The following is a 26,413-nucleotide window of genomic DNA, read 5'->3' on the forward strand; positions in this document are numbered from 1 at the left end:
TATACATAGGGAGTCCCATGGATGTAAGACCTCAATCTTCCTAAGACTCCATACAATGGAAAATGTATTTTGTCCACGTGTGGCCAGCTGGCTTCTCTGCTCCTAAACCTGTAGCTGTTCTGAGACATGGGTAGTTCCTCACCTTTGTCATCAAGCTGTGATGGTTTTGCTCTTATCCCAGTGGCCTAGGCATCTGCCTGCCACGGCTTGCAAGATTTTGGGGAGCTGGGAGCTATTTAGCCTCTGCTTGGAGCCTAGAATAGTCTGGTTACCTTAATACCAACAGCTACGTTTGGCTCCCCAGGCCAACTGATGCCGCACAAACACAGCTATGTGAAATTTACTCTGTGCATTTGGGGCGATCTAAAAATAGACATCAGGACTTATCTATACATCATTTACAGCATAAGGGGTCATAAATAGTGGACAAAATGTTTGCATTTTATGTGGAAGTTAGATTTGCAAAACGCTGTTAACTAGCTCCTCGTTCCCCAGTAGTAGCGCCTGGTCGCTGGATACCAAGAAGCTGCTTTTTAGCTCTTGCTTATGCTATCTTAATTTCGATCCCCGTTGCATAGTGGTAAAGTCAGGTGCCCTGAGAACCGGGGCCTGGCAAAGGGAACCCTTCAGACCTTCGAAGGCCTCATCACGCTCCCTAGACCATGAAATTAGTTCAAGCCTTCTGGAAGAAGGGAGGGCAGTCAGATCAGTTATATGGCAATAGTCTGATACACTGCTCTTGTATTTCCGAGGCACAGGAAAGTCCTCACTTGGGTGTGGTTAGTGAGGGTTGCCCAGGTCTTTAAAAGATGTACTTCACTGGCAAGAGGTTCAGTCTTGCCTCCGCCTACACGAATTTCATGCTCAGGCAGCCAATCCTCAGATGCATGTTCTTCCCAAGTGGGCTGAAGACCTATCTCATCAAGGGAAATGCTGCAGTTTCATCTGTCCCATTCAGAACATTTTGGATTATTTTATGGAAAGTGGCATGTGCAGTCTCCAACTCTGAAAGCATTTCCCTAGAGTAAAGTTCTGTAGTTGTCGAAACAACTGTCTCCTCCTTGGCATGTATTGACTGGGATTGCAATACCCTGCAGAGGTCAAAATGCTAATGCACTGAACAGTACTTGGTGTGGCCACCATTTGGTTATATTTGGTGGAGGGTGAACATCTGGCCTGGTGACGGCTTGCAGAGTTCTAAAGTACATGCAGAGTCTGAAACCAGAGCTACCTGCGGGGTACAAGGGCTCAATCACCCCATGATCCAACAAATCACTGATCTGCAACTGAATGTTGGATCCAATTTGTTCTGAACCACCATAACACCAATGTCTTTGTACGCCCAAAGCTCAGTGACCTAGTCCTGCTCACACCAATCTGTTGAGCCTGGAATAATGGGAAACGAGGGTAAGAATTGCCTCAACAAAGTTCTCACTTCAACATGTTGTAGGGGTCAGTGGATGGGACACTAGGACTCTGTGAAGCCATGAAAAGTGCTGCTGTGGCACAGAGCAGGGGTGGACCAATTTATCTGGCCCCCTTTCTGTAATCAAGACCAGTGCTCCACTTTTAACCCTAGAGGACAACATTCTTCACACTATTCATGGCAAACTCTATGTCGGTCTTATCTGTCAAGGCCCTCTGAATAGGTTTACCTTACCTAGTTTTAAAACTTGGCAAGGCACAGACAATTCACCTACAATCTGGTTTTTTAATACAGGTTTGGCATCCAGTGGTCCCACTGCCTTCTTTGGGGCTCACAAATTGCTCAAATCAAACTTGTGAGGGTTCTAAAAAGTCTCCCTCTCGGGCTGCTTCCTGTGGGGGAAAGCGGAGTGACCAAGTCACCTCACCTGCCTTCCACCGGCAGGTCTTCCCCGTCTGTGAAAACGGTCAGCAAAGCTTCACTGGTGCTTTCGTGGACCTGGAAGAAGGTGCTGGCGTCTCTGCTCTGCTTCGGATTCCTTGTTCCAGTGGTCGACTCGTCACACAATACTTGCCTTTTATGCAGGATCCCTGTCAGTCATGGAGCTGTCAATCAACTGGGGGTGGTGGGGCTCTACTCGAGAACACCAGCCGCCTAGTTGGAACTTGTTTTAAGCCAGGCATACCGATTAAGTGATTAAGTAGGACAGTGAAGTTTCAAGCTCCTCCCTCACTTCATGCCTTCCCAGACAACACTGGAGCCTGGGCGGGCATCAGGGCTGAAGCCCGCCAAAGGCAAATCTTACAAAGGACTCATCTATTCTAAAGGATGGAGTCAAAGTCCAGAAGGAACTGACAAACGGAAAATGGCAAAAGACGCGCCATTTTGAGAAAAAAAATGGTCAACCATGGGTGTGCTGTACTACAGCTGAGAAATCTGCCTGCTAGTAACCTGCACAAAAGGTAGTAAAAAGTAACCAGCATTTTAAGTTAGTCAGTGTAACAAAATGTTACATGAGAAGTGGGATAAGGAGTTACTATGTAACCTCCAGCACCCCACATAAGTTGGTGTGCTGGATCCACAAAAGGTAAGTATTTCTGTTCTTGGGAACTGTAGTTCTCACAAGAAAATACATTGAAACATTAAGTCCAGGTGACTCCTCAGTGACACTGCTGAGGGTGCGGTGTGTCACCAAGCACAAAGCAGATGCCTATGGAGTTTACCAAACTCTACATTAAACAGTAAATCAAAAATCCCAGTCCGAGAGAGTGAGTGGTAAAATGTTCCACTCACTCAGATTAAAATAAAAAAGCCCAGAGTCCAGAAAAAGTGCTGGTGGTTTCTCCGGTTAAAGGGAATATGCACATAAACTGAAAATTCTCTCTAACAAGAGACTGCATCCCTCGGATTCTTGCCTGAGTTTTTGGAGAATTGTTACAAAGATGGAACTGCTACTGCCAAGGACCAGGTTTGGCTGTACTGTCTGGACCCTGGCCTCTTTGACCTTCCAGTTTCATGTGCTGCTGGAATTTTACTCTTATGCTGGGACCAAATCTGCATTGTTGCTGTGCTCCTTTCTTGGTAAATCCTCCTGTTCCAGGCACCTCTACGCATGGAGCCTCCCTCATGAAGGATGGTTTGCCATTACTCGACTTCAGCTCAGTCTTGGCCCCTCCTGATTGCCTAAATCTATTGCTCCCTTCTTGGAGCTATTCTTGGATGGATGCCCTGTCCTGCCCTCTAAGCTGCCCCAGATACCCTGGGTGTCTGGTGCTTTATCGAGCTTCCGGCTAGTGGACTGCCCCCCTGGGAACACACTTTTTTATTTGGGTAGTGATATTTGACTTGGCGAGTAACACCTGCTTTGTGTGTAGAATTGTGGCAGCAAGTGCTTGCTAGTAGCTTGCAACCTGATTTGCCCCCTAGTCTGTCTGGGTTATTGTTAATCTGGAGTGCAAATCCATGGGGATGGATCCTTGTCACAGCCCTGTAAAAGAAGCCTGTACTTACTCGATTTACCGGCATCTCCAAACTGAATTTTCAGTGATTGGCACTGAAAGTACTTTACCGCAAATCACCATTGATTTGAAAACAATTTGCCTGAATCCTGCTCGACACCTTAGCTTCTCTAGCTGGCTGGGTCTTAACCTGGAACTGGAGATCTGGAGCTGTCGAAAGGGGCCCCTTATGGCCTTCCTAGGGTTGGAGGTATCTCTGGCTGCATCTGTGGGATGGAACTGGGACTTTTCTAGCTTTAATTCATGGTTTGCCTAGGGATTTCGTCTTGTTGATTCCTTTGAGGAAACAGGTTTTAAAAGTCCTCCAAAGGGAATAAAAAGGGTTCTAACCTCACTTGACATTTTTCCTGGATCACTCTTTGGTCCTTGGAGTTTCTCACCAAAGACTGGGTTTTTAGTTGGAGAATTCTTAATCGGTGCAATCCTGTGCATAGACATGTATTGGTAAACTCTATCTAACCTTGGTTATTTGATTTCCAGTTATTTCTAGGGAGTGAATAGAGACAAAGGTATAGCCTGACGTTTGGTGGCCCTCTGGGCATTGCTTAAAATTCTAGACCTTGAACTCCTTCACCCCCTCTAGAGGCACACTATATGGATTACCCAAGTGTAACCTGGTTTACTGTCATCTAGAGGTTGTAATCCTGTGTGTTCAGAGTGACATTGTTGGTCCTAAACGGGGCTATGTAATATTGGAGGGGAAAATATTCCATTTGCAAGCCACTAGCCAGCCATAAGACCACATGCCACCTCTGTTCTATGCATACACATAGCACACCATTTCTTACTCGCCAAGAGTCAAATGGCTAGTGCACATTTTCCACCCTAGATATAGTTACTAATGTTTAATCTCTTTTTCTCCCCACTCTTTAGCATAATACCCTGCGTTTACCGCAGTCTAATACAGGGGTGGAAAAGTCTGCCCAGGCCTTAACTATTTTTATGTCCATACTGCTTTAGTGTACTATGTATTTGCACGGTGTGATTTCAGCGTAATATGATATTCAGCTGCTCTGAAGTATTCACTTTTTTTATTCAAGATTTATTTATTGTGTATCTGTATAGCGCTTATACACAGGTGAAGTGCTTCAAATAACGCTCTTAGAGCAGCGCTAAATATCCCGATCGGAGAGCACATCTCGGCATTTCGCAGCAAAATATTGACTGACTCAAAATCAGAGACAGGATAACTCTCAAAACCCTCTTACCTCTAAATGTCTTAACAATATAGCTCCTTCCTACCTTGTTGACAGGGTTACTAAAAGTGGGTCTGACAGACCCACGAGACTGGCCAATGCCCACAAGCTTATGGTTCCCAGATACAAAGAGTTCTGCTGGAAGCTCTAGCTTCCCAGTTATAGCTACCCAAACATGGAATGGACTCCCTGTTGACCTTAGAACTGACCATCCCTACCCTAGCTTTAGACGGAAAGTTACTACCTGGCTACGAGCTAATGACCTCAAAACCTGACTTACTTCCTTTATGACCTATCACCTTTGCCTTGACCCACACTCCCCTACCTCCCCTTTGTTAAATGACGATCTTTGTGAATGCAGTTGCTAAGTATTCTCCTATTGCTCTGCAAATAAGTATACTATGCACACAATGCTGTAACCAAGTTCTTCAGTATTCTTGTATTGCCTGCGCCCAGCTACCTGAGGGTTTTGGACTAGCACTATATCAAATAAACAAAACGGCAAGGGAACAAGAGAATACGGCAATCATTCGTAGGCCTTGAAGATTCGGAATTATCTAAACAGAAAAAGCTAGCATACTGGCCCCAATGACGTTTCTGCTAGTGCAAGTACTCTTCCACCTGCTCCCCTCCCTTGAGTAAAGCCTTACTGTTCTGAAATTGCTCTCCAACGAGTTTAGATTAGTTTGGTTGCAGCTCTGTCTTGTCCTTAACATAGATGGTTTCACACCCCTCAGAGGGTTGCAGGGGAAAATGTCCCTAGCGGAGCAATTCAGTTTTTGCTGTTCTGGCTTTCAAGTTGTTGCCACCAAGTTTTCCATGGAAGTTAAGTCTACTGTTGCTAAGGGCTCATTAATAGCAAGTTGAAACGCTTCAAATCTTATTGACAAAAGTTTAGTTTTTCATAAGAAAACTGTGATTCTTGTGGACATGCCTGTCCTTTCGTACAAAGTGCGCTCTGATATTTGCTTGAAGCAGGTTTTGTTTTCTACTTTTCCCCCTAAAATTAATATTCTGAAGCTGAGGGGGGGGTACTGCATCGAAATGTTTCAAATAGGCACATTCCAGGTCTTCTGATTGGCTTTGTGTACTGAATAGGAAGCTTTGTAAAAGTATGGGGTATGTCTCCCCCTCTTTTGTTTTCGGGGGGCCTATCTCATGACAGACTAAATATGACACATAGATTGGGTGGATATAGGCTACCCCTCCTTTCTCCACCTGTTGGTGTGTGTGGTGTACCCAATTAGTAACAGATCTGTTGGTGGACCTGTCTTTTTCTAGCAGTACATTGACTCATTTGTTATACCACAAAATACAGTCAGTTTATTTATCTTTATACATGATTTAAAAACGTTGTCCTATCCATGCTACAATTGTCATAATTCCAACAATTTCACAGTTTATCAACAAGTACCTATGCCATCTATATTATCAGTCATATGGAGCTCTTATATGTTTCGTCCAATACTGCATTGTTTGGTGAGGTTAGTATTTGGTGAATCAGTGTGTTGCTACCATTACAAGACACTTTCATAGTCGACACTATTGGTGTTTCCAGCTCGAAAACTTTAACACAATTACAGTTCTTGTATTTGGCGGTTCTCAAACTTTCCTCAGGACTGGGGGGTGAGAAGTTTCAGGGTCTACAAATAAAATCAAAATTGAAGCACCACCAGGCTCCAGTGTGTCTGGGAAGTGAGTGAGGATCCTGAAACGTCACTGTCCTTTGTCTGCAGATATGCCTGGTTGAAACCAATTCTAACTGGACGGCTAGCTGTCCTGGAGAACAGCCAACCCCCATGTGATTGACAGCTGTGTGTGAATGAATGGGTTCCAGCATAAAAGGTGAGGATTTTGGGACCACAGACAGGTCGACCACTGGAGCAAGGAATCGGAAGACTAGCAGAGAGGCCAGCAGCACCTTCCAGGACTGCGGAAGCACTGGTGAAGACTTGCAGCTGTGCTGACCCTGTTTTCACAACAGGGAAGACCCGCCGAGGACTACTTACTCCCTTAGGCTGGTGGGGCCAACTAGCCTGAAGACCTTCATTTTGGGCCATCCCGCAACTTGCTGTGACTTTCCTGGGCTGCAGAATCCTAGTACCTGGGGTAGCTGGACCATTAACGAGTGAATAGTCTTCAGAGGATTGAACCCAGCTGAAACTTTGCAGGCATCCGTGTGGACCTCCAGAGGTAGGAATGATTCACCAAAAGTCCTCTCGCCAGAGTTCAGGACCGAGTAATCGAATAGAATGCAACCAGCGATATTTTTTTTTTTTGTGCTAAGAAAAGTTGCCAAAACCACACAGCCACTGGATTGCGCTGAATCCATTTTTGCCAAATCCTTCTCCCGAGTCCTGCTGCCGAAGCCCACCAGAGGTTCCCCCCCCCCCCCCCTTTCGTCACCACGACCAAGGAGCAGGAATCGGGGAGGCGGGTCTGCAAAGCTGCACCTAGGAGGAAGCCAGCTACATGTTCTTCACTTTCACAGTCCTTTGGGGCTTGTTTCTTCAAGAACCACTGACTGGTTAATTAACTTTTGGTACTCCTGTTCAGAGAAGACTTGCCTAGCAGTTCGGTGCTGGACTGCCCTTGTGGGTGGGACAAAGGCTGATATGCAAATGGATATTTCGGCTCTGTAAAAGATAGTGAGCTAAAATGTGGTTGTATACCCGCCGGATTGGGCACCTTCCCATAGAACAGGTTGTCTGTTCCCAATAGAGGTGCTCTCAGAACTTTTTGTGATTATTTATGTGCTGATAATGACCTTAATTGAAGTCGCTCTGTGTGCTGGATATGTAAAGCCTAGACAGTTACTCACCTGCATTGTTTCTTATGTAAACTGATTCATTACACATTGAATGTTATTTAGTTGCTGCATTTTTTATGTATATATATATATATATATATATGTGTATATGTATGTATATTTATTTTATTTTTTTAATCTGAGTGTTTACTTGGATATCTGTGTGAACTGATTTCATTGTACTGCTCTACCGCTCACAACTACCGCCTAACATGAGCCTGGCTGCTCAGCCACTCTACCGACTTGTGTAGTACAGACCTATATTAAGAGTTGGGTCCCTAATACCAAGAGATGTCTTATGAAGTCCCACACCAGTCGGACTTTAGAGAAACATACCTAACAGGCAGGCATTACTAGAACCTCTTTGCTTTGAGTGGCTAGGTCTTCAACCCTTGAGTTTGTACCTTTGTGGGAAATCTTCCACAAATATGAAGTAAAAGGACTGGACGTTGGAGTAATTGAAAGTTGTTGCTCATAGTTACAGTTGAAAGGTGATTAGGGCTAGGTTAGCCACTACTAGAATTGACCTTTACTTGACTTTGCCACAGAGGGCCATGGGGGCGGACAGCCTGCCGAAAATGGTCCCTCCTCTGTCTGTTACCATAGCAGCAGGCTGAAGTTAGAGTTGTACGCCTGAAGGATAGGCAGCTCATGGCTGGGACATCCTTGATGTGGATCTTTTGCCCCCTCTCCACCCCCGCCCAGAGTTGCTCTGCTAAATTTATATCCTTAGTCATGGGCTCTTCGATTTGTTCATTTTCATATTTTCTTCCATTGTTTCAAAACACTGTAATTTTGGTCCAAACTTACCATAGGACACTGACTGAAGATCTTGTTAAAGAATGACAGTCTTCTTTGCCAGTTTTATTTTTTATGGAGTCTGTATCAACATTCAGGATCTTAAAATATTATGCTATTAGAACATGCACTACCTGTTGTATTAAAATGTAGTTAAATTGTCTGTCCCTTTTTTGGTCCCATATTGTACCCTTTTCTGAAGTTATTCTGCAAGCCCTCTCGCACTTCCACAAATATGAAGTAAAAGGACGGTACATTGGAGTAACTAAAAGTTGTTGCTCATAGTTACTAAAAGGTGATGAGGACTAGGTTAGCCACTACTGTAATTAATCTTTACTTGATATTCAACATGTCTCCTGTCAGATATTTGTATTCTTGGCCGTATTCTCCCTTTTGCTTGTTAATTCCCCACCTGATGTGCTCTGGATATTGCTTTATCTGCTCTGGATGAACTTGCACCACCTGTCATTCAATGCTCACTCGCACAATAGTTTATAATGGGGAAAGCTGAAGGTACGCCATTAACACATTTTATTTTTAATAAATTACTGCAACTCCTGAGCTTACTCAGTACTTCATAAAGCCGATCATATTCCAGAGCATGTTAGTGGTGAACAAGGTAATGGAATCTTTGCTATAGGCCGGGTGCCATTCAGACTTTAATTATGTTACACTACCAAGACTACACATTTGATATGTCAATTTTAGAGAACTGTACAATTGGTAGATTAAGTGCCCTTCACTAAGTGAACATTGTTACAAGATGGAGGGGGTGGGGCAAAAGGACCTATCCCACATGTCTAGAATAGAAAAACAAAACCAAGAATGATTTTAGCAATAAACCCTGACTGGCAGGAGCATTACTGGCTCAGACTAATGGCACCAAATTCGAGTCCATGCACCTAAAGACCCGGACCACAGGGCTTAAGGAAATTCACGAACATCTTGCATGTTTCGTGGCCCCCCTCACCACACAGGGATTCAATGGGACTATAGCCTAATACTTTGACTACTCTTGCCTTACCTGACTGGGCGGGGTAGTCCTGATTGGGAACTCCTTGCTGGGGTTCTACAGAAGTGTGCTTCCAAAGCTAATAGTTTGTCTTGTTGAATACGGACTCTGACTTGCAAAGCACTTATCCAGATACTTGCCTATTAACTATAGACTTAACATCTCTAGCTAAAGGACTGCTTAAGCTTTTGGTAACTGCCATAGGTTTTATTTGCTTCATGTCTCTTCTCCACTTGAAACGTTTATGCTTTACAGTTGCATACAGTAATAGTGTTTAGTGCCTTTGGGCCTACATATGTACATAATTGTGTGTACTTTATAGTAGCCTGCGTGTTTTTGGCCTAGTGTATGTTTTTATGCAAATGTGTGGAGCTCCAAATACTTTTTAATTGATTTCCCCCACGTACCAAACCCCTTATCTCCTAATCCTTACTGCTCAGTTTGGTTAGACCACGTGTGAAAAACCTTTTGTTTAGCCACTAGCTTGACCTCTCAGAACCACACACTGCTACGGATTCTGGAAATCCCTCCTAACATCCCTTTATTTGCCCTGTATTGATGTCTACTCCACGCCCCTCCTGAGAATTACCTGAACTGCTCGACCGTTGCTACCGGTTTAAGCCAAAAAATAATAGAAGCCGGCCTATGCTTAAATTACCTGATGACCACCAGAAGGGCTGAGAATAGCATCTGAATTTTAGTTTTTCGCTGTATCGTGAATGATACGCTTCAGTGGTTACCTGACTGTTTATCGCATTACAAACATTGGAGTAGGAGAAAAAAGCGGCTCCTGGCTGTTTTAGCTCCTGCATAATGGGTGATGCCCATCTGGGGAGCTAGTTCATAGATTTTGCAGCACTTCCACCTTTGCATGAGATGTAAATTGAAACGCCTGTCCATGTTAGGACTAATTACGCTTCAACTGTCTTCAAAGTTGTTGCAATGCTTTTAGACACATTCCCAAATGCACAGCCTTCATTCCCCAGAACTATGTTTTGTATGCCGCAAATTGGCAAACGTAACCTGTGGTAGTTGCTATTGCCAAGCTAGCCCAGTGCTCATAGGCTTCAAGCAGGTGCTGAACTGCTCTTAGAATTTCCAATGTGGGATTTTGACCCTTCCTAATCTGCAAATGATACTGTGTCTTGGCCATCACAGAAGTGTTTCATGCCTTGAAATGTCTCCCTGGCCTGTAAGTTTGGAATTATGTCTAATGCCTGTACTGTTTAGCAACCTTGTTTTAGTGGGCTCGGCATAACGGGTACCCAAGCCTTTAAAAAAAAAAAACTCCACTCGTACTGCTACTATTTTAAGAACCTGCTTCTCGTTTGTCTCCCAGTTCGGGAATGTAGAACATTAGTCAAACCTTTCGAGCAAATTCAATCTCTCTGAAAGTGGTTGTTGCCTCATAGGATGCAACTCGGCTCAGGATGAGGCAAGTTATGTTGCCACAGTAAGCACCTCAAAGAGCTTCCCAAGTGGGAAATGTTAGCTCGTTTTTGCAGTACCTTTTCGCAACCTTGGCTATATTTACAAAATAAAGGTGAAATGTCACGTGTGTATCTAAGGTATCCAAACTGAACTCTCACAGGAATGTTTTTAATAGATTCTTAGTCAATCTTCCTGGTCAACTCTTCATATTCAGGAGAGTGCTGCCACCATACATCAGATGGTGTTCTTGTTAAATTCTAGATCTTCTGCATCTTGTTCCTATGGGCATACCCCTCTGCATTGTCCACAAGGCCTTCTGGTGCCTCACTACCTTCAACTCGCTCTTCCTAAAGATCGTCCTTCCCGAGTTCTTTGCTCATAATCCTCCAACTCCCTCAGGGCCATTTGCTTCTCCAAGCAACGAGTTGGTGGAAGATAGCTTGTTTCTGCTGGGGCCTCACTCTGCAACAGCCTTGCTGCCTCTCTGAAACCATCTCCGGTTCCGGAAGCACCTCAAGACCTTGACCTTTGCTTCTGCTTTCTCCCCTCCTCTCCTCCTGGCTTAACCTGAAACTGCACTGGTTACCTGGCTACCGTCTGATCTCGGGCCCAGGTCCCCTCCCTGCCAGTTGCACACCTGTCCTGCTCCCCCCCCCCCCCAGCAACCCTTGCACTTAGGGACTGTTTCTGTATCCCTACAGACCCCTACCAGCACTTGACACTTGATGTCTGCACTTACCCGTGCACTTGCCACCAGCTGGCTGCAATTTTTATGTATTGTCTTATTTATTTTACTGTTATCCTATGCACTGCACTGCCACTCCCTTTCTCCCCCCCCCCCCACCCCCTGCACTTGCGCGGTCTCAATGTCACACCTGGCCTAGTAAGCGCATTGTCTCTCGCTTGCCATGTTGCTCCCTGAAACACTTATGGCATTTATAGCACACCTATACACATCACACAACCTACAATCCTGGAGTTCTAACACCTTCACACATGACACCCTTCAGTATCGACTTCTGAGCTTCCTTGATTGTACACTATTTGCAGATGCCAGTAGACCTTCCATCTGGAAATTCTAAGCACTCACAAATGTTTTGGCTTTGGTGCTTGAAGCATGGCATGCAAATAGGAGCAGTAAAATAGAATTTGAAAATGGTTGTGCCTGGTGTTTTGTAAGGCATCTGCCTTGAAAATGCTAATCCTCCCTAGTGCACAGCTTTACTGGCTAACAGTTTCCTTTTTTGAGGGTATTATTTGGCTACTTGTGTTGATATTCTTTCTTTTTATGGGTCTGTTGAAGCCGACTAACATGTTATATGAACCTATGAGAAATGTAATTTCTGCAAAATGCAGCCTGTTATTGGAGCTGTCCTGGCATTTCAAAATGGAGTAGTAGTTAATATGTGCAGGCCAAATGCCCACCACAATATATAGGCTGCATACAGCAGATGGTAAACCTATTATGACTACTGTGGTTATGTTCTCACTTGTTTCTTTCTAAATGCAGGAGACATGTATAACCAGGATGGGGATGCTGGTGAACCCGAGTGGGTGAAAACGGAGCGTGAGCAGTTTGTAGAGTTTAGGGACAAGAACCGTGATGGTAAAATGGACAAGGATGAAACTAAGGACTGGATCCTGCCATCAGACTATGATCATGCCGAGGCTGAAGCTCGCCACCTTGTCTATGAATCTGACCAAAACAAGGTGAGAGGGTTGCCTCTATTCTGGAGATGGTTTATTTTTGTGAAAAATGCATGTAATGAGTGATGTAGCGCAAACTTAGCTAGCTGGCAATGGAGCGCTGTACAAAAAGGGGGTATGGACAGTAACTTGCTGCTCAAACAAGAATACCTCTTCTCCACAACCCACATAATGCAAGTATCCTTTTGAAAGGCAGCCTGATCGGTTCTTCCCAGAACCTTTCCTCGCCAGTCTGATCAAGTTTTATTTATTGCAGATCCCTCATACAAAGCAGACGGAGTTGAGGCTTGTTTCCTTCTTTCTTGCACTAGTCTGTAGTTCCTTCTTGTAGTGGCTTGGTCTAAAAGGTGGTATTTCGTCCAAGTATGAAGGTGCCTTGGTAGTCATGGCATTTTAAGTGATAGGCACATAGAGTGACCAGATCTGGTTCTATCTGAATGAGCTGGTCTATTCATGGGGTAGGAGGTGAATCACATCTGCATTGTACTATGACCACACGTGGTCATCAGAGCAGTTGAGTATGACCGATGGGTATGGGCCTCCATGTCTAAGAATTGAAGGGGCTCATCAAAAATAGTGATGCTTTATAAAAGATAATTCAGAGCTCTGGTTATCTTATCCAAATGAAGATGGATTTAGGGTGTATTTGAGGTATTGCACAAATTGAACTTTTCAAATTGACTGTCTTAATTGACCGAATAGTGGTCCTAATTAACCTTCTGCCCAACTGACCTTTACCTGTATCTTGGGTCTTTTATATGTGTGGGGTGAATATGGGATAATAAATAATAGAAGGGGATTGGGTGGGGGGGATGCAGGGTTTTTTGGATTGGGAGGGGGTTGCAGGGGATTTCCCTCCCCGCAGTGGTCTTTTAATTGACCTAATTAGATCAGTTTTCCCACAAGCAATTCTCCTGCGATCAATTGTGATTTAGAGCGATCTATTGTGATTAGAGAAATTCGTATACATCCGTATTTGAAAGGCATGCTATGGAGTCTGGCAACCATTGCCAATACTGGCCCAAGAGCAGAGGCACAGTAGTGGTGTGATGCTAGTCCTCCGAAGACTGCAAGTGCTGGCATGTGCAAGTTGCACACAGAGCTATATATGGCAAGATGGGTCCGGTTACAAGTGCAGTGTATTTTGCAGTCCCCTGCGTGCCTGGGGAGTACAGCTAGTGTGTAGGAACACTGTCATTGTGGATATTGCCCAGACCTCTTAGTCTATCAACTTGATCACGTTGTATTTGTTAATACCTGTGTAACTGGTTTTCTTTCTGATTTGTATCATGAAGGCTTGGTGTTATATTATGGACATATTACTCATTGGCCCCACATTAATTTAGCCACAGTGTGTTGGCTTTTGGAGTTGGAATTCAAATTCTCACAACACACGTACTTGTGCAAGCCCGATTTCAATCATTACAAAGCATGTTCGGAAGAGCGATTGCAGTAGATTGTGATAATGTTGCCAAAGCTTATGGAAATCACCTTCCAACTTGCCTGCTCTGCCTCTTAGTGCGAAGGGGAATGAATGAATGAGTGATGTGAGAGCTCTGAGCATTGGTGCCTGTGTGCCCATCCTGCCGGTTTGTGTCCTTTATTTGCTCCCGACTTGCGACAGAGAAATGTTTGCGGTGGGGCTTTTATTGAAAACACCATGTCGGATTGGGCCACGCTTAATGGCCTGGTCACTCGAGGTATATTTCTGGGAAATCATTTTGGGAGTAATTGAACTGGGTGCTGCAAGGCACAGTAATCGGTCAGGACTGACGACCCTGAGTACCTTTGTGGTAATACCATGCAGCTGTTAAGGTATATTTTTATATTCTGGGTTTTCTCATACCTCTAGCTGTACTTAAATTATGGCCATGCGGAATACTCAACCAAGGTGAGGTGAAGCGAGTGGAAAAAGCTTTTTCAATTACGTGATTGTGGGTCTTATTTCAGCATTCAATGTAAGGCCATGAGAGCCATACAATTTTTGGCAGCTTGCCGGAACTGAGTAGGTTGTTTGGTTGTGAAGTTCTGAATGAGTGATGCATCTGGAAAGAAACTAGATGGATGCTGTAACTCCCACCAACCACTTTCTGCCTCGTTACTGTCACACCCATGTGCATCCTGCTCTAATCTATACTACCACTCCCCTTGCAGCTTTCATGAAATTCTGTTGAAGGTTCTGTAGTCTTTAGCTGTGTAATGATTGCATACTAAATTTCTTTTATTTTCACTTAAAGGGGTGGTATCTTGCATCAGAATGTATTTGAAGCATTGAAGTATTTGTGGGTGGTACATAGAAGAATAGCATTAGACCACGCGTACATTTTGATTATGAAGCGCTGCGTTGCTTCCTGAAGCTAGGTCCCTGCTCAAATACCCTAGAAATTGTTATGATTTACTTAAATCTTGCACACACCATATATACATATGTAAATTGGCTCCTAAAATGAACCCACAAATATACTTCTGGATAGCCATTTTAATCTGAATCTTTGCCACTCTACAAAAAGCCTGGTCTTGTTTAGCTGAGGATATGCAAAGTCCTTAAACTCCAAGATGGGGTCCTGAAGATTTTATTTCCACAGAGGAATAAGGGTTCATTTGGGGTATAAAATGATAAGCATACATGACCTTTGAACTTGTATCTAAAAGTAAACTGAAGGAGACCGTTGCCTCCCCCTTCTGCCCAAATAGCAGCATAAGGGCTTGATACACATGTTGAAATGGCTTCCATTTGGCTTACACGTTAGTTTGCACATAGTGACATGCAAGAAATGCACCAAAAGGTTGTGTTTTGTGGTATGTTTGGACACAGCCAAAAAAGTGTTTCCTGGTGTAGGTAAGGCCAATGAGGGTATGGATTAAATACACCATTTTTGACATTAAGGATCATTGTAGTGCCATGGCATAATGGTTAATGGTGTAGAACTGGGTGTTGGTTGATTCAGGAGATAATTGTTATTTCTAAAGGTGTGTGGGGTAATATCCGGTTTAATGCTGCATGATATCCGGGTGGATGTTATTTATATACTGGAGATTGATTTGGTTTGCACTCTATACAAATAATTATCTTAGTAATATCACTTTCTTCAAATCATTTTCATAGAATTCTGCATTTGAAATAGAAATGTTAGCTAAGCATTCTTCTAGACAAATTCAAGTATAATTAATTTTCTTCATATACAAATCTATTAAAAGCATGTCTACAGACTTCACTGAAAGCACCACATTCAATGTAGAGCTGTATGCGTTTCGATTACATTTACTTTTGTACAGAAACTACATTCGGAGACACTCAATCTTCTGTATACCACAAAATTAATTTATGATAAAATTAAATCGCAAATTCTGAAATATTGCTACCCATCTGCTCTGCAATTTTATAATGTATGATTGCATATTTTTATTTTTTTATTTTTATATATATTTCTGAGGCTTGTAGAATCTGCTCAGATCACATGCTGTGCATAGGCCGACATCTAATGGAAGCTGCGAGTATTAGTTTTTGAAACTCAAAGGGATGTCGACAGGGCGGGCGTGCCAGTAATACTATCCCGTGTGACGTCCACTGTACCCGTGATCTCGCAAGTGTCGAGGTCCCTCAGCTTGTTTTGTTCCGCCATGCTAGACATATGCGTATAGCAGAGTTCCTTTCGGCGCTAAGCCATTGACTTTTCACAATTAACAATAGTATTTCTTTCTATCCTTTCACCGGCCTCAAACGCCACGCTGGTGAACTCAGACTGCCCGTCGGAGACCACGGCGACAGACTGTTCGGCCTTGGAAGGCCATCCCGGGCCGAGGCCCAGACAGTAGGGAGAGATGGGGGTGTGGGGGCATTTTAGAATGCATATTCTCCACTTCCTACACTTTGTTGGCCCAGCTGCCATAACCTATAATTATGGAAAAATAGTTTAAATTTTCCCCAAGTGTAACCGATTCATGTGGTTAGACCAACACTTAGTTTGTAATTTGTCTTCCAAGAGACCACGTCGAAACGTCTTGTCTAGCATGCAGGCTTTTCAAGCCAAAGACGTTAAAAGGACCGCTCCATGAAACTCTGGACCCACTACGCCAGGCAACTCGAGGCCATGGAGGTAGAGGGAACCTTTAGTGATGGCAGTGACGCCGTACTTTTGACACCTCGGCATCCACATCCGAAATTCAATGCTAGACGTCGGATAAGGCGGCAGGCCCCAGAAAAGTTTGTCAAACACACTTCTGATACTTGTTAATCTGCTTAGAATCACATGCTGTGCATATGGTCCGACATCCAGTGGTAACCGCAGAGTATTGCATGTTGTCTTTCGGGGGACCGAAAGGGGACGACGGCATAGGCGTGTCTGAAACACTATCCCTATCGTGATGTGTGTAGTACCCAAAATCCCTCGCGGGCTGAGGTCCCTCAGATTGTTTTTTTCCACCCAGATAACTGGTCGCCCTATAGCGGAGCTCTTCATGAGACATTGTTTATCTTACCGAATTGTCGGTTTATTCCCCATAAGTCACTTCGCCCATCAAGAACATCTTCGACGAAGACTACGGGGGAATAGTCTACGGTTGTGGGTTCCGGCGCCTAAGATCCGGCGTTCGGACTTCCACGTGGTCGGGCCATCTGGCCGGCCTACACAGTGGGCTCGGGGTTTGCCATACTGTTATGCCCCCCTCCTAGAGCACGACGAAAAGCAGTGTTCAGCGTGTAAACTCCTTAAACCCTTAAGGAGCGCCGGTTGAAGCGGTGGGCCGTGTACGGAATGTCACGCGTGGTGCCTCCCTCCCCTGCCGCGACACCAGCCGAAAGTGACGGTACATCGGATGACCAAACGTCCAACGCGGATGTTATAGACCTTGAGGCAGACTATTCTAGGGCCGCCATGCCCGTCCCGACCCTTCCAGGCTCGACTCCGGTCTTGCTACAGGGACCACACCCGGTGACGGGGGCGTACAATCGCACCGCACATAGGACACATAGGACACAACCCAAATGCCTTCCTCTACGACTTTGTCGAAGAAGGCGAAAGCGCCAATGTGTCCGCCGGAAACTTCGGCGGCGCCCACGGATCGGTCTGATCCAAAGCCTTCCCTGCATCCACAGCAGCGCATAACGACCGGGCATAACAGACATAACAAGAGCGCTACTCCCCAAACTACACGCGCCTAAGTTTCAGAACAAGAAACTTCGACCGATCCCAAGGTTTCCAAGGCCCGTACAGGCCCGAAAACTACAAGTAGGCCTCTACCCAAGAAGCCATCTGCTGGCCCTTCTGGAGCCGCGGAAGACATTTTCACTGCCGACACATCGGAGGCGTTGTCTCCCGAAGATTCGGTGACTATACATAAGAGCATCAACAATAGGATTGCTACGGCGGTGGGCCTAGTACAGGTTCCGCCCAGTTATGGGCCAATCCGCCGAAAAGTTTTCCACGGATTGGGAAGATGATCCCGTAGACTCTAACGAAGAAAGCCAGGTACCCCTCTCAAGCACCCTGAGGAGATCCTCTCAACGCCTTAGGACGGAGAACACGGTTCCTATTCAGCTAGGTCCATTTGGGTCATCCAAGTGGACCACAGAGCAATTCGAGGGGTGTGTGGATCGGCTGGAGCAGTTTTTCAGGGCTTCTGATCAACCTCTGCCGAAAAAAGCTTGGGTAGACCCTAACCCTCAAACACAAGATGTCCAACACCAAGTTGACTATCAAGAAGATGCCCAGATGGACACGTATAGAGACCTCTATACAGAAGAAGTCTTCTTTTCTGGACAACTATGAGGAAGATCAAGGAGCAACGGACAACTGGGAGGACACCCAGCAGGACGATCACAACTCTGATATCATTTGCCTCGACTCTCCCCCATCCACCCCAATTCGACAAGCTTCCCGAGGTGGATGATCAAATGGCTTTCAACAAAAAATTCTTTAAAATTGGCACGCTTGAAGCCTTGCCCGAACAAGATTTCACGGAGGACATTCTTGATGAAAAGCCTCCGGCAAGCCAGTCTATCCCTCTTGAGCTCTGTAAAGAGATGGCTGGCCCCTTCCTTACTCACACCCGCTCAGACTAGGGCTGTGAACCCAAGGGTCAAAACTTTTCCGACCCTCCCCCACCGACCCGCTTTATATCAAAAGACATGCAATCCCAGACTCGCTGGTGGTGACCAATACTCGCAAGAGAGCAGGGGTTCCCCTTGCCACGGGAGAGTCACCCCCGGACATAGAGTCCAAAACGTTGTATGCCTTAGGCAAACGGGTTACGTCGGCGGTGGCCTATACCGTCCGAATTGCCAATAACACGACGTAACTAGCAAGCTACGTCGACGTGCAATGGAACCTACTCCAGGAAGGCTTTCAAGAGGTTCCGGAACCAACCAGAACCAAGCTTCTCACCGTTGTCTCGGAGGGAAAACTTGCCAATCAGAATGTAAAGAATACCCTGGACACTGCAGAGACAGCAGGCAGGTCTCTCGCACAGGGTACTCTCCTAAAGAGGCATGCGTGGCTGCGCACGTCGGGCTTCAGGCCCGAGACCCAGGCATCCATTATCAACAAACCCATCGAAGAGGCCAGCCTCTTCGGGAAGGCGGTAGACGATGTGTTGGAGACAGCCAAGAAGGAGCACGAGACTATTAAGTCGCTGCACCAGATTTCCCAGAAACCCTCTTCAGAGGGGCAGTCATTCTCGGAGGTCCTTTTGAGGACAAGCCTGCGCCGCTCAGAACAACTTCGGCACGGGCAACTTCAAGTCAACCTGCTGCAAGCCCCACTTACTACCCCCAGAGGGGTCAGAAGCGCGGAAAGAATAGAGGCAGAGGCTCCAATTCCAGAGGAGCGTCAACTGCTGGTCAGAAATGACCTCCAAGTCCAGGTCCCCTCCCATGTCTCCCCGGTAGGGGGGCGATTAATATCCTTCCTCAAGGCATGGGAGGGGATAACGTCAGACCAGTGGGTCTTACAGACGGTCACCCACGGTTACTGCGTGGAATTCGCCCGACCTCCACAGTTCAGACCGCTGAAACATCGACGCCTTTCACCGGAACATCTGCAGATCCTGATCCAAGAGGTGGAAGCGCTGCTGGGAAAAGGATGCCATAGAAGCCGTCCCGATTCTTCAGGTAAACAAGGGGATCTATTCAGTGTACTTCCTTGTACCCAAAAAGGATCTCAAAATGCGTCCTGTTCTAGACCTGCACCCAGCGAACAAGTTCATAAAGACCCAGAGGTTTTGCAGAGGTTTTGCATGGTAACACTGCAAGAGGTGATCCCATTGCTAAAACGGGGGCACTTCATGACAACATTGGATATGAAAGATGCATACTTTCATATTTCAATGCTGCCAGCGCACAGAGAATTCCTAAGGTTTGTGATTCAGGTCAAACACTACCAGTTCAAGGTACTCCCCTTCGGCATAGCTTTGGCGCCAAGGGTGTTTACCAAGGTCCAGGCAGTGGCAGCGGCACACCTGCGCAGACTTTCAGTTCCAGTTTACCCTTACCTCGACGATTGGCTCATGACGGGGGACTTGTTCGACGTTTGTTTTTCAAACACCCAAAGAACAGTAGACCTACTGTTCATCCTGGGATTTTCTATCAACAAAAAGAAATCCAGCTTAGTGCCCAGCCAAGTAAAACCGTTCCCTGGTGCTCTAATTCGTATGGAAGACTGTCTAGTCTTCCCTTCCAGCGAAAGGTTTCAGAACATGCTCGCTCAGGTTCCTTAGTATGTAGCCATTCGAGGGGTGACGGTACGCAAAGCTATGCATTTGCTAGGAATGATGGTGTCATGCATATACTTGGTTCCCCACGCGCGGCTGCGTATGCGTCCCATGCAAGAGTGGCTCAACAACCAGTGGTGTCAGGCCAGCGGACCATGGGAAGATCTGTTGGTTGCCAGCCCTCGTTCTCTCTCTGCAGTGGTGGTCGAGGGAGAACCTCTTGAAGGGGAAAACCTTCACCACCCCTGCAGTGGAAGCCACATGACAGATGCATCTCTCACAGGATGGGGGGGGGGGCTCACCTGCTTCAACAGACAGCGCAGGGAATGTGGTCCCCTCAGGTAGCGTCCAACCATATAAACCTACTGGAGCTACTAGCAGTGTTCAAAGCATTGAAAGCCTTTCAGGAGCAACTGCAGGGGAAGACAGTGCTGGTCTTAACCGACAGCACAACAGCAATGTATTACCTGAACAAACAGGGGGGCACTCACTATCCAGGGCTATCCAAGCTGTCCCAAAACATCTGGATATGGGCTCTCAAACACAAGTTCCTGATATCCCAACATGTTCCAGGGGAACTCAAGCTTCTGGCAGATGTACTCAGCAGAGATTTTCCTCTGCCAGAATAGTACGAATGGCGACTGCACGAAGACATTGTATCCAACGTCTTCGCAGAATGGGGGTTTCCAGAGATCGACCTGTTCGCTACTCGGGAGAACGCCCAATGCCAAGATTACGCCTCCAGGTACCCCCAGAACCGATCCAAGGGGAACGGTCTCTGGATAACTTGGTCGGGGAAATTTGTCTACGCTCCCCCCACCTCCCCCCCGAATCCCTTTCTGAACAAGATAGTACACAAGATGCACCAGGAACCAGTCACCATGATTCTGGTGGCTCCCATGTGGGCCTGCCAATCTTGGTTCGCGCACCTGATCGAAATGTCCCTCTCCCCACCAGTCAAGCTGCCCTGCCCGTACAACATGGTCTCAGGACAGGGTGGAGACTCTGCACCCATGCCCACAAACTCTGAAGTTAGCAGCCTTGCTCCTGAGGTCATAGTTTGGACATCTGCAACTCCCTCAAAGATGCATGGACATACTGAGGGAGGCAAGAAAGCCTAACGCACGTTATTGCTATGCCAGCAAATGGAAACGTTTTGTCATCTGGTGCAGTTCCAAAGGCGTCAATCCCACCGATTGCTTGCCTTCACACATTGTGTTATATCTAACCCATCTGTTGGACTCTGGGTTAGTCTTCAATTCCTTAAAGGTTCACCTAGCGGCGTTGTCCGCCTACACCACGTCACAGCAGAAGGTGTCGTGGAAAATACCTGTGATTAAAACCTTTATGGAAGGGGTTAAAAGAATTTATCCCCATCACTCACCCAGCCCCTGGGTGGGATCTAAATGTGGTTTTAACTAGGCTCATGGGACCCCCTTTTGAGCCTATGCATAAAGCTAGTCTGAAAGACGGTGTCCAGACATTTGTTCGACCTAAAACTGGTCGAATGACATTTGGTCGAAAACCAAATGGTCGAATTTTTTTTTTATTATATATTTTTCGGGTTTTTGTTTTTTTTACAAAAAAAGGGGGTTGGGGGGGCCCAAAAAAAAAAATGGGACCATTTGGTTTTTGACCAAATTGGTTCGACCATTTGTCTGGTCGACCAATTTTTTTTGACCACTTTCTGGTAACCCTGAAAGACCTGACCTCCAAGACAGCCTTTCTATTAGCTATCACTTCTATCAGAAGAGTTAGCGAACTACAGGCCCTCTCGGTTTTGGACCCCTTTGTTACAGTCCACAAAGATAAGGTAGTTCTGCGTACACATTCCAGATTTGCGCCGATAATTTATTTCGAAGTTCCATGTGAACCAGTCAATCGAACTACCCACGTTCTTCCAGAGACCTACTAACATGGCTGAAAGAAGCCTTCACACATTAGATGTGCGCAGGGCAGTCATGTTCTACATGGATAGAACTAAACCACTGAGGGAAACTAAACAATTCTTTGTTTCAGTGGCAGCTGGTAGAGAAGGGGACCCTGTCTCTAAATCAGCAATATCAAGGTGGATTGTCAAATGCATCACACTATGTTGCACTCTTGCAAAGAGAGAACTGCCCTTCAAGCCTAGAGCACATTCTACTCGAGGCACTGGGGCATCCATAGCATTCATTGCAAATGTTCCCCTAGAGTCCATTTGCAAAGCGGCAACCGGGGGTTCTGTACACACCTTTAAAAAACACTATTGCCTAGACACTCATTCTAGGTCTGATTCTCAGGTGGGAGAAGCAGTAATAAGACATCTTTTTTTCTACTGTTCCCACCTCCAACTCTGGGTACTGCTCGCTAGTCTATGCACAGCATGTGATTCTATGCAGATTAACCAGCATCAGAAGACATGCATTACTTACCGTATAAAAGCATTTCTGATGATTGTATCTGCTTAGATTCACATGCACCCTCCCTGCCTCCACGCTCTGGGTGGAAGGAACATAAGACTTCTTACTACTTTCTCTCTTCATGTACTCACTCTATAGCCTTGGGCTCCCTCATGGCAGAAAAAATACAATCTGAGGGACCTCGGCGCGTGAGGGATTTTGGGTACTACACACGTCACGATAGGGATAGTGTTTCAGACACTGCCAACGTCCCCTTTCAGTACCCCGAAAGACAAGATGCAATACTCTGCGGTTACCACTGGATGTCGGACCATATGCACAGCATGTGAATTTAAGCAGATACAATAATCAGAAATGCTTTTACGGTAAGTAATGCATGTCATCTGGGCCCCAGGGTGTGGGGGAAACATCACAAAAAGACCTCGAAGACCCCTCATAGGGACAAAAGCTATCCTAGGGAGAAGACACAGCAGAAGGAAAAGCTTAAATTCTAGATTCTAGGCCTAAAGTAAGTCCTTCCACTAACAAGGACTTGGGACTTTCCACTCAATCTGTGGTGATCCCAAGTTCCAAGGAATGGTCTGCCCAAGATATTGACAGAGTAATGCGAAGAATGACCTTTATAGCCAATCTTTTTACGCAAAAAAACCCAGATTTCTTTCAAAGTTTCCACTCCTCCCACCACAGCCCCTTCTGGCTCTCAAGCCTCTGCCTTGCCTACTCAACCCCCTTCTAAGAGGTCTCGCTCTAATGTTCCCTTGCAGAGTACGGTTATAGTTATCTATGACCCTGAATCAGACCAAGAAGATCTCTCCTTTGTGGAGACATCTGACCCTCAACTTAATGAGGAGGATCCAGATGAACCTTATTATGGGGATGACAAGGACCCATAGGCAGATCAAGAGGCTAACATGTACTCTATAGATTCCTCTCTTAACCAAGACACTCCAGTTGAGATTCCCCCATTGATAATCAACCCCATCTCAATGAAGTATTAGCCAAGGCGGCTGAACACTTTCAGATTGACACACAGGAGGATAGAGACTTTGCAGAACAAATCCTTGGGGACAAAGACAGTGGGACAGTTTATCCCCCCCTAATAAAATAGGTGCATCGCAGAATACAGCCATCCTTAGAAGCACCTAATCTCACACGAGCCGTTAACCCACGTGTAGAGAAATTATTCATGCCTGCCCCCCTCAAACACTTTATATATTAGAGGGCAACTAAAACCAGACTCCTGAGTTGTCGCCACAACGAGAGAGCATGCACACCCCTTGCTTCCTCCGAGGCTCCACCTGATAGAGAGCAAAAAGATCTGTGTCATGGGCAGAAAGGTCACCTCCTGTGCGGCCTTTCAAACCAGGATAGTGAACAACGCAACCCTCTAGTTAGAACTGCCACAAGTGGGATGAAATATCTGCTTTACTTTCATCTGCCCCGGAGTCACTCAGATCCCAACCAGCTGAGGTGGCAGGAGATGGAAGGGCCATATCTACCTGTCTTCTTAAATTAAGTGTTGATGCGGCGGACAGTGCCGGCAGAGTCATTGCAGAGGGGACTTATAAAAAAGGCATGCATGGCTGCGCCATTCAGGCTTTAGGCCGGAAACAAGGGCCACTCTAATAAACATGCCAGTGGAACCTAACATGCTCCCTGGTAAAGCCGTTGAAGACTCACTTAAAACAGCAAAGAACGAGTACGACTCTAAAATCTTTAGGTCACCTCCCTAACAAGCCTACTGGACAGAGGTAACTGAGATTTTCGCTGTTTTCGAGTCATAAATTCTCAACGAGGATCCAGCTACAATCTGGGCCAAGGCTGCTCCTGGGGAAGTGATCAAGGCCCATCCTTCCAAGGCTGTCCCAGAGGACAACACAGAGGTCGTGGTCTGGGCAGAGGCCCTCCCTGCTCGAGGTGGCACTCCACCTCAGAGCAAGTGACATTCCGCTCAAGGTGCCCTCCCATGCTTCTCCAGTAGGACGCATTTCCAACTTCACCCACGCATGGGAGGGAATCACCTCAGACAGATGGGTGCTGTATAGCACTACTTCAACGTCGTCCCAACCACCCCCACGACAGAAAATTCACTCAGAAGAACATCAGCAGATCCTTCTAGAAGAGATAACTACACTTCTGTTAAAGGACACCATAGAAGTGGTCCCAGCCAACCAGGTAAACCCGGGTATGTATTCAACTTAATTCCTTGTACCAAAGAAAGATCTAACAATGCGCCTTGTATTAGATTTACGCCCTGCAAACGAGTATGTCAAGCCACAAAAGTTCTGCATGACTACACTACAAGAGGTAATCCTGCTACTAAAAAAGGATTACATGGCAACACTGGATATGAAAGATGCCTATTTTCATATTTCAATGTTCCCAGCACACAGAAGATTTGTGCGTTTCAAGCTGGCAAACAAGCACTACCAATTCAAAGTGCTGACCTTTGGAATAGCCTCCACTCCAAGGGTATTCACAAAGGTACTGGCAGTAGTGGCAGCGCACCTACGCAGGGAGGCAATCCCAGTGTACTCTTAACTTGGATGACTGGCTCATAACAGGGGATCACCTCTAATTTGCAGACAAAACATCCTAAGAACAATCGACCTCCCCTTTCAATTGGGGTTCTCCATCGAGAAAGTCAAGCCTAGTGCCAAGCACTTCCAAACAGTTCCTTGGAGCTGTCTTAAACACACGAGGGGTTGGTCTTTCCATCAGAAGAGTCCAACATTTTTTACTGCAAACACTGCATTATCAGGCCGGTTGCCAGATAAGGGTGCGCAAAGCTATGCGTTTGCTAGGCATGATGGCATCTTGTATTTACCCAGTTCCTCACCTGCGACCCATGCAAGAGTGGATGGCGAAACAGTGATCTCAGGCAATTGGTCCGTGGGACGGTTTAGTGGTCGTTCCGGCAACACTTGTGCAAAATCTTCGCTGGTGGACAAGGAAAGTCTGCTCAAGGGGAAACCCTTCTACGATACAGAGATGGAGGCAATTGTCACGACTAACGCCTCTCTAGCGGGGTGGGGCGCTCATTACCTTCATCACACAGCTCAAGGTCTGTGGTCTTGCAGGGCAGCCCAAAACCACATCAATATGCTAGAACTTCTGGCAGTATTCAAAGCCCTTTGTGCATTCGAACCCCATTTAAAGAACCAATCTGCAAGTCCTGACAGACAGCACTAAATGGACACTCAAACAGAAGATGTTCCTATCGTCACAGCACGTTCCAGGGGAACTAAACTCTCTAGCAGACTCATTGAGCAGAGATCCCCTACCAGAGGAACACGAGTGGCGTCTAGACGAAAGTCATAGAACACCTCTTCTCTCTATGGGGTTTCCCCACAATACTTTTTCGCGCCAAGCGAAAACAGTCAATGCTCAGACTTCACGTCCAGGTTCCCCCAGCCAGGCTCCAAGGGGAACGTCCTATGGATGAACTGGTCAGGGAAATTTGCTTACGCTTTTCTCCCAACTCCTCCCATGAGGAAGGTGGTGAACAAGATCCACAAGGAACCGATGACGCTTAGCCTAGTTACTCCTATGTGGGCAAGACCACCATGGTATCCACATCTGCGCAAACTGGCGATGTGCGATCCCATCTAACTCCCGTTCAATCTACTCTCTCAGCACGAGGGACTAACAATGCACCCACAGCCTCACTCAATGAACTTTGCAGCATGGCTCCTGAAGTCATAGTTTGGACCTCTTAACCTGCCACAGAGATGCATGGATATCTTGCAAGAATCAAGAAAACCAAACACTAGACGCTGTTACTTTGACAAATGGAGAAGAATCGTAATTTGGTGCCAGTCTAAACGAATAGACTCCGTAGAATGTACTCCATCCCACATTCTAACTTATATGCTCCATTTGCTAGATGCAGGGTTAGTATTCAACT

General features: G+C 46.0%; 1 protein-coding gene across 2 annotated transcripts in view; it reads left to right on the forward strand.

Moving 5' to 3' along the window:
• The window catches only part of CALU (calumenin), a 144,724-nt gene that overhangs the window by 68,235 nt on the left and 50,076 nt on the right, over positions 1 to 26,413 (forward strand). For both annotated transcript variants that reach the window (XM_069629528.1, XM_069629529.1), the window contains exon 6: positions 12,201 to 12,400. In XM_069629528.1, the coding sequence (XP_069485629.1) occupies positions 12,201 to 12,400 (200 nt within the window). The remainder of the gene's footprint in view (positions 1 to 12,200; positions 12,401 to 26,413) is intronic.

Source organism: Ambystoma mexicanum, chromosome 12 (genome assembly GCF_040938575.1).
Source record: "Ambystoma mexicanum isolate Mex_15411 chromosome 12, UKY_AmexF1_1, whole genome shotgun sequence".
NCBI classification, from domain to species: domain Eukaryota; kingdom Metazoa; phylum Chordata; class Amphibia; order Caudata; family Ambystomatidae; genus Ambystoma; species Ambystoma mexicanum.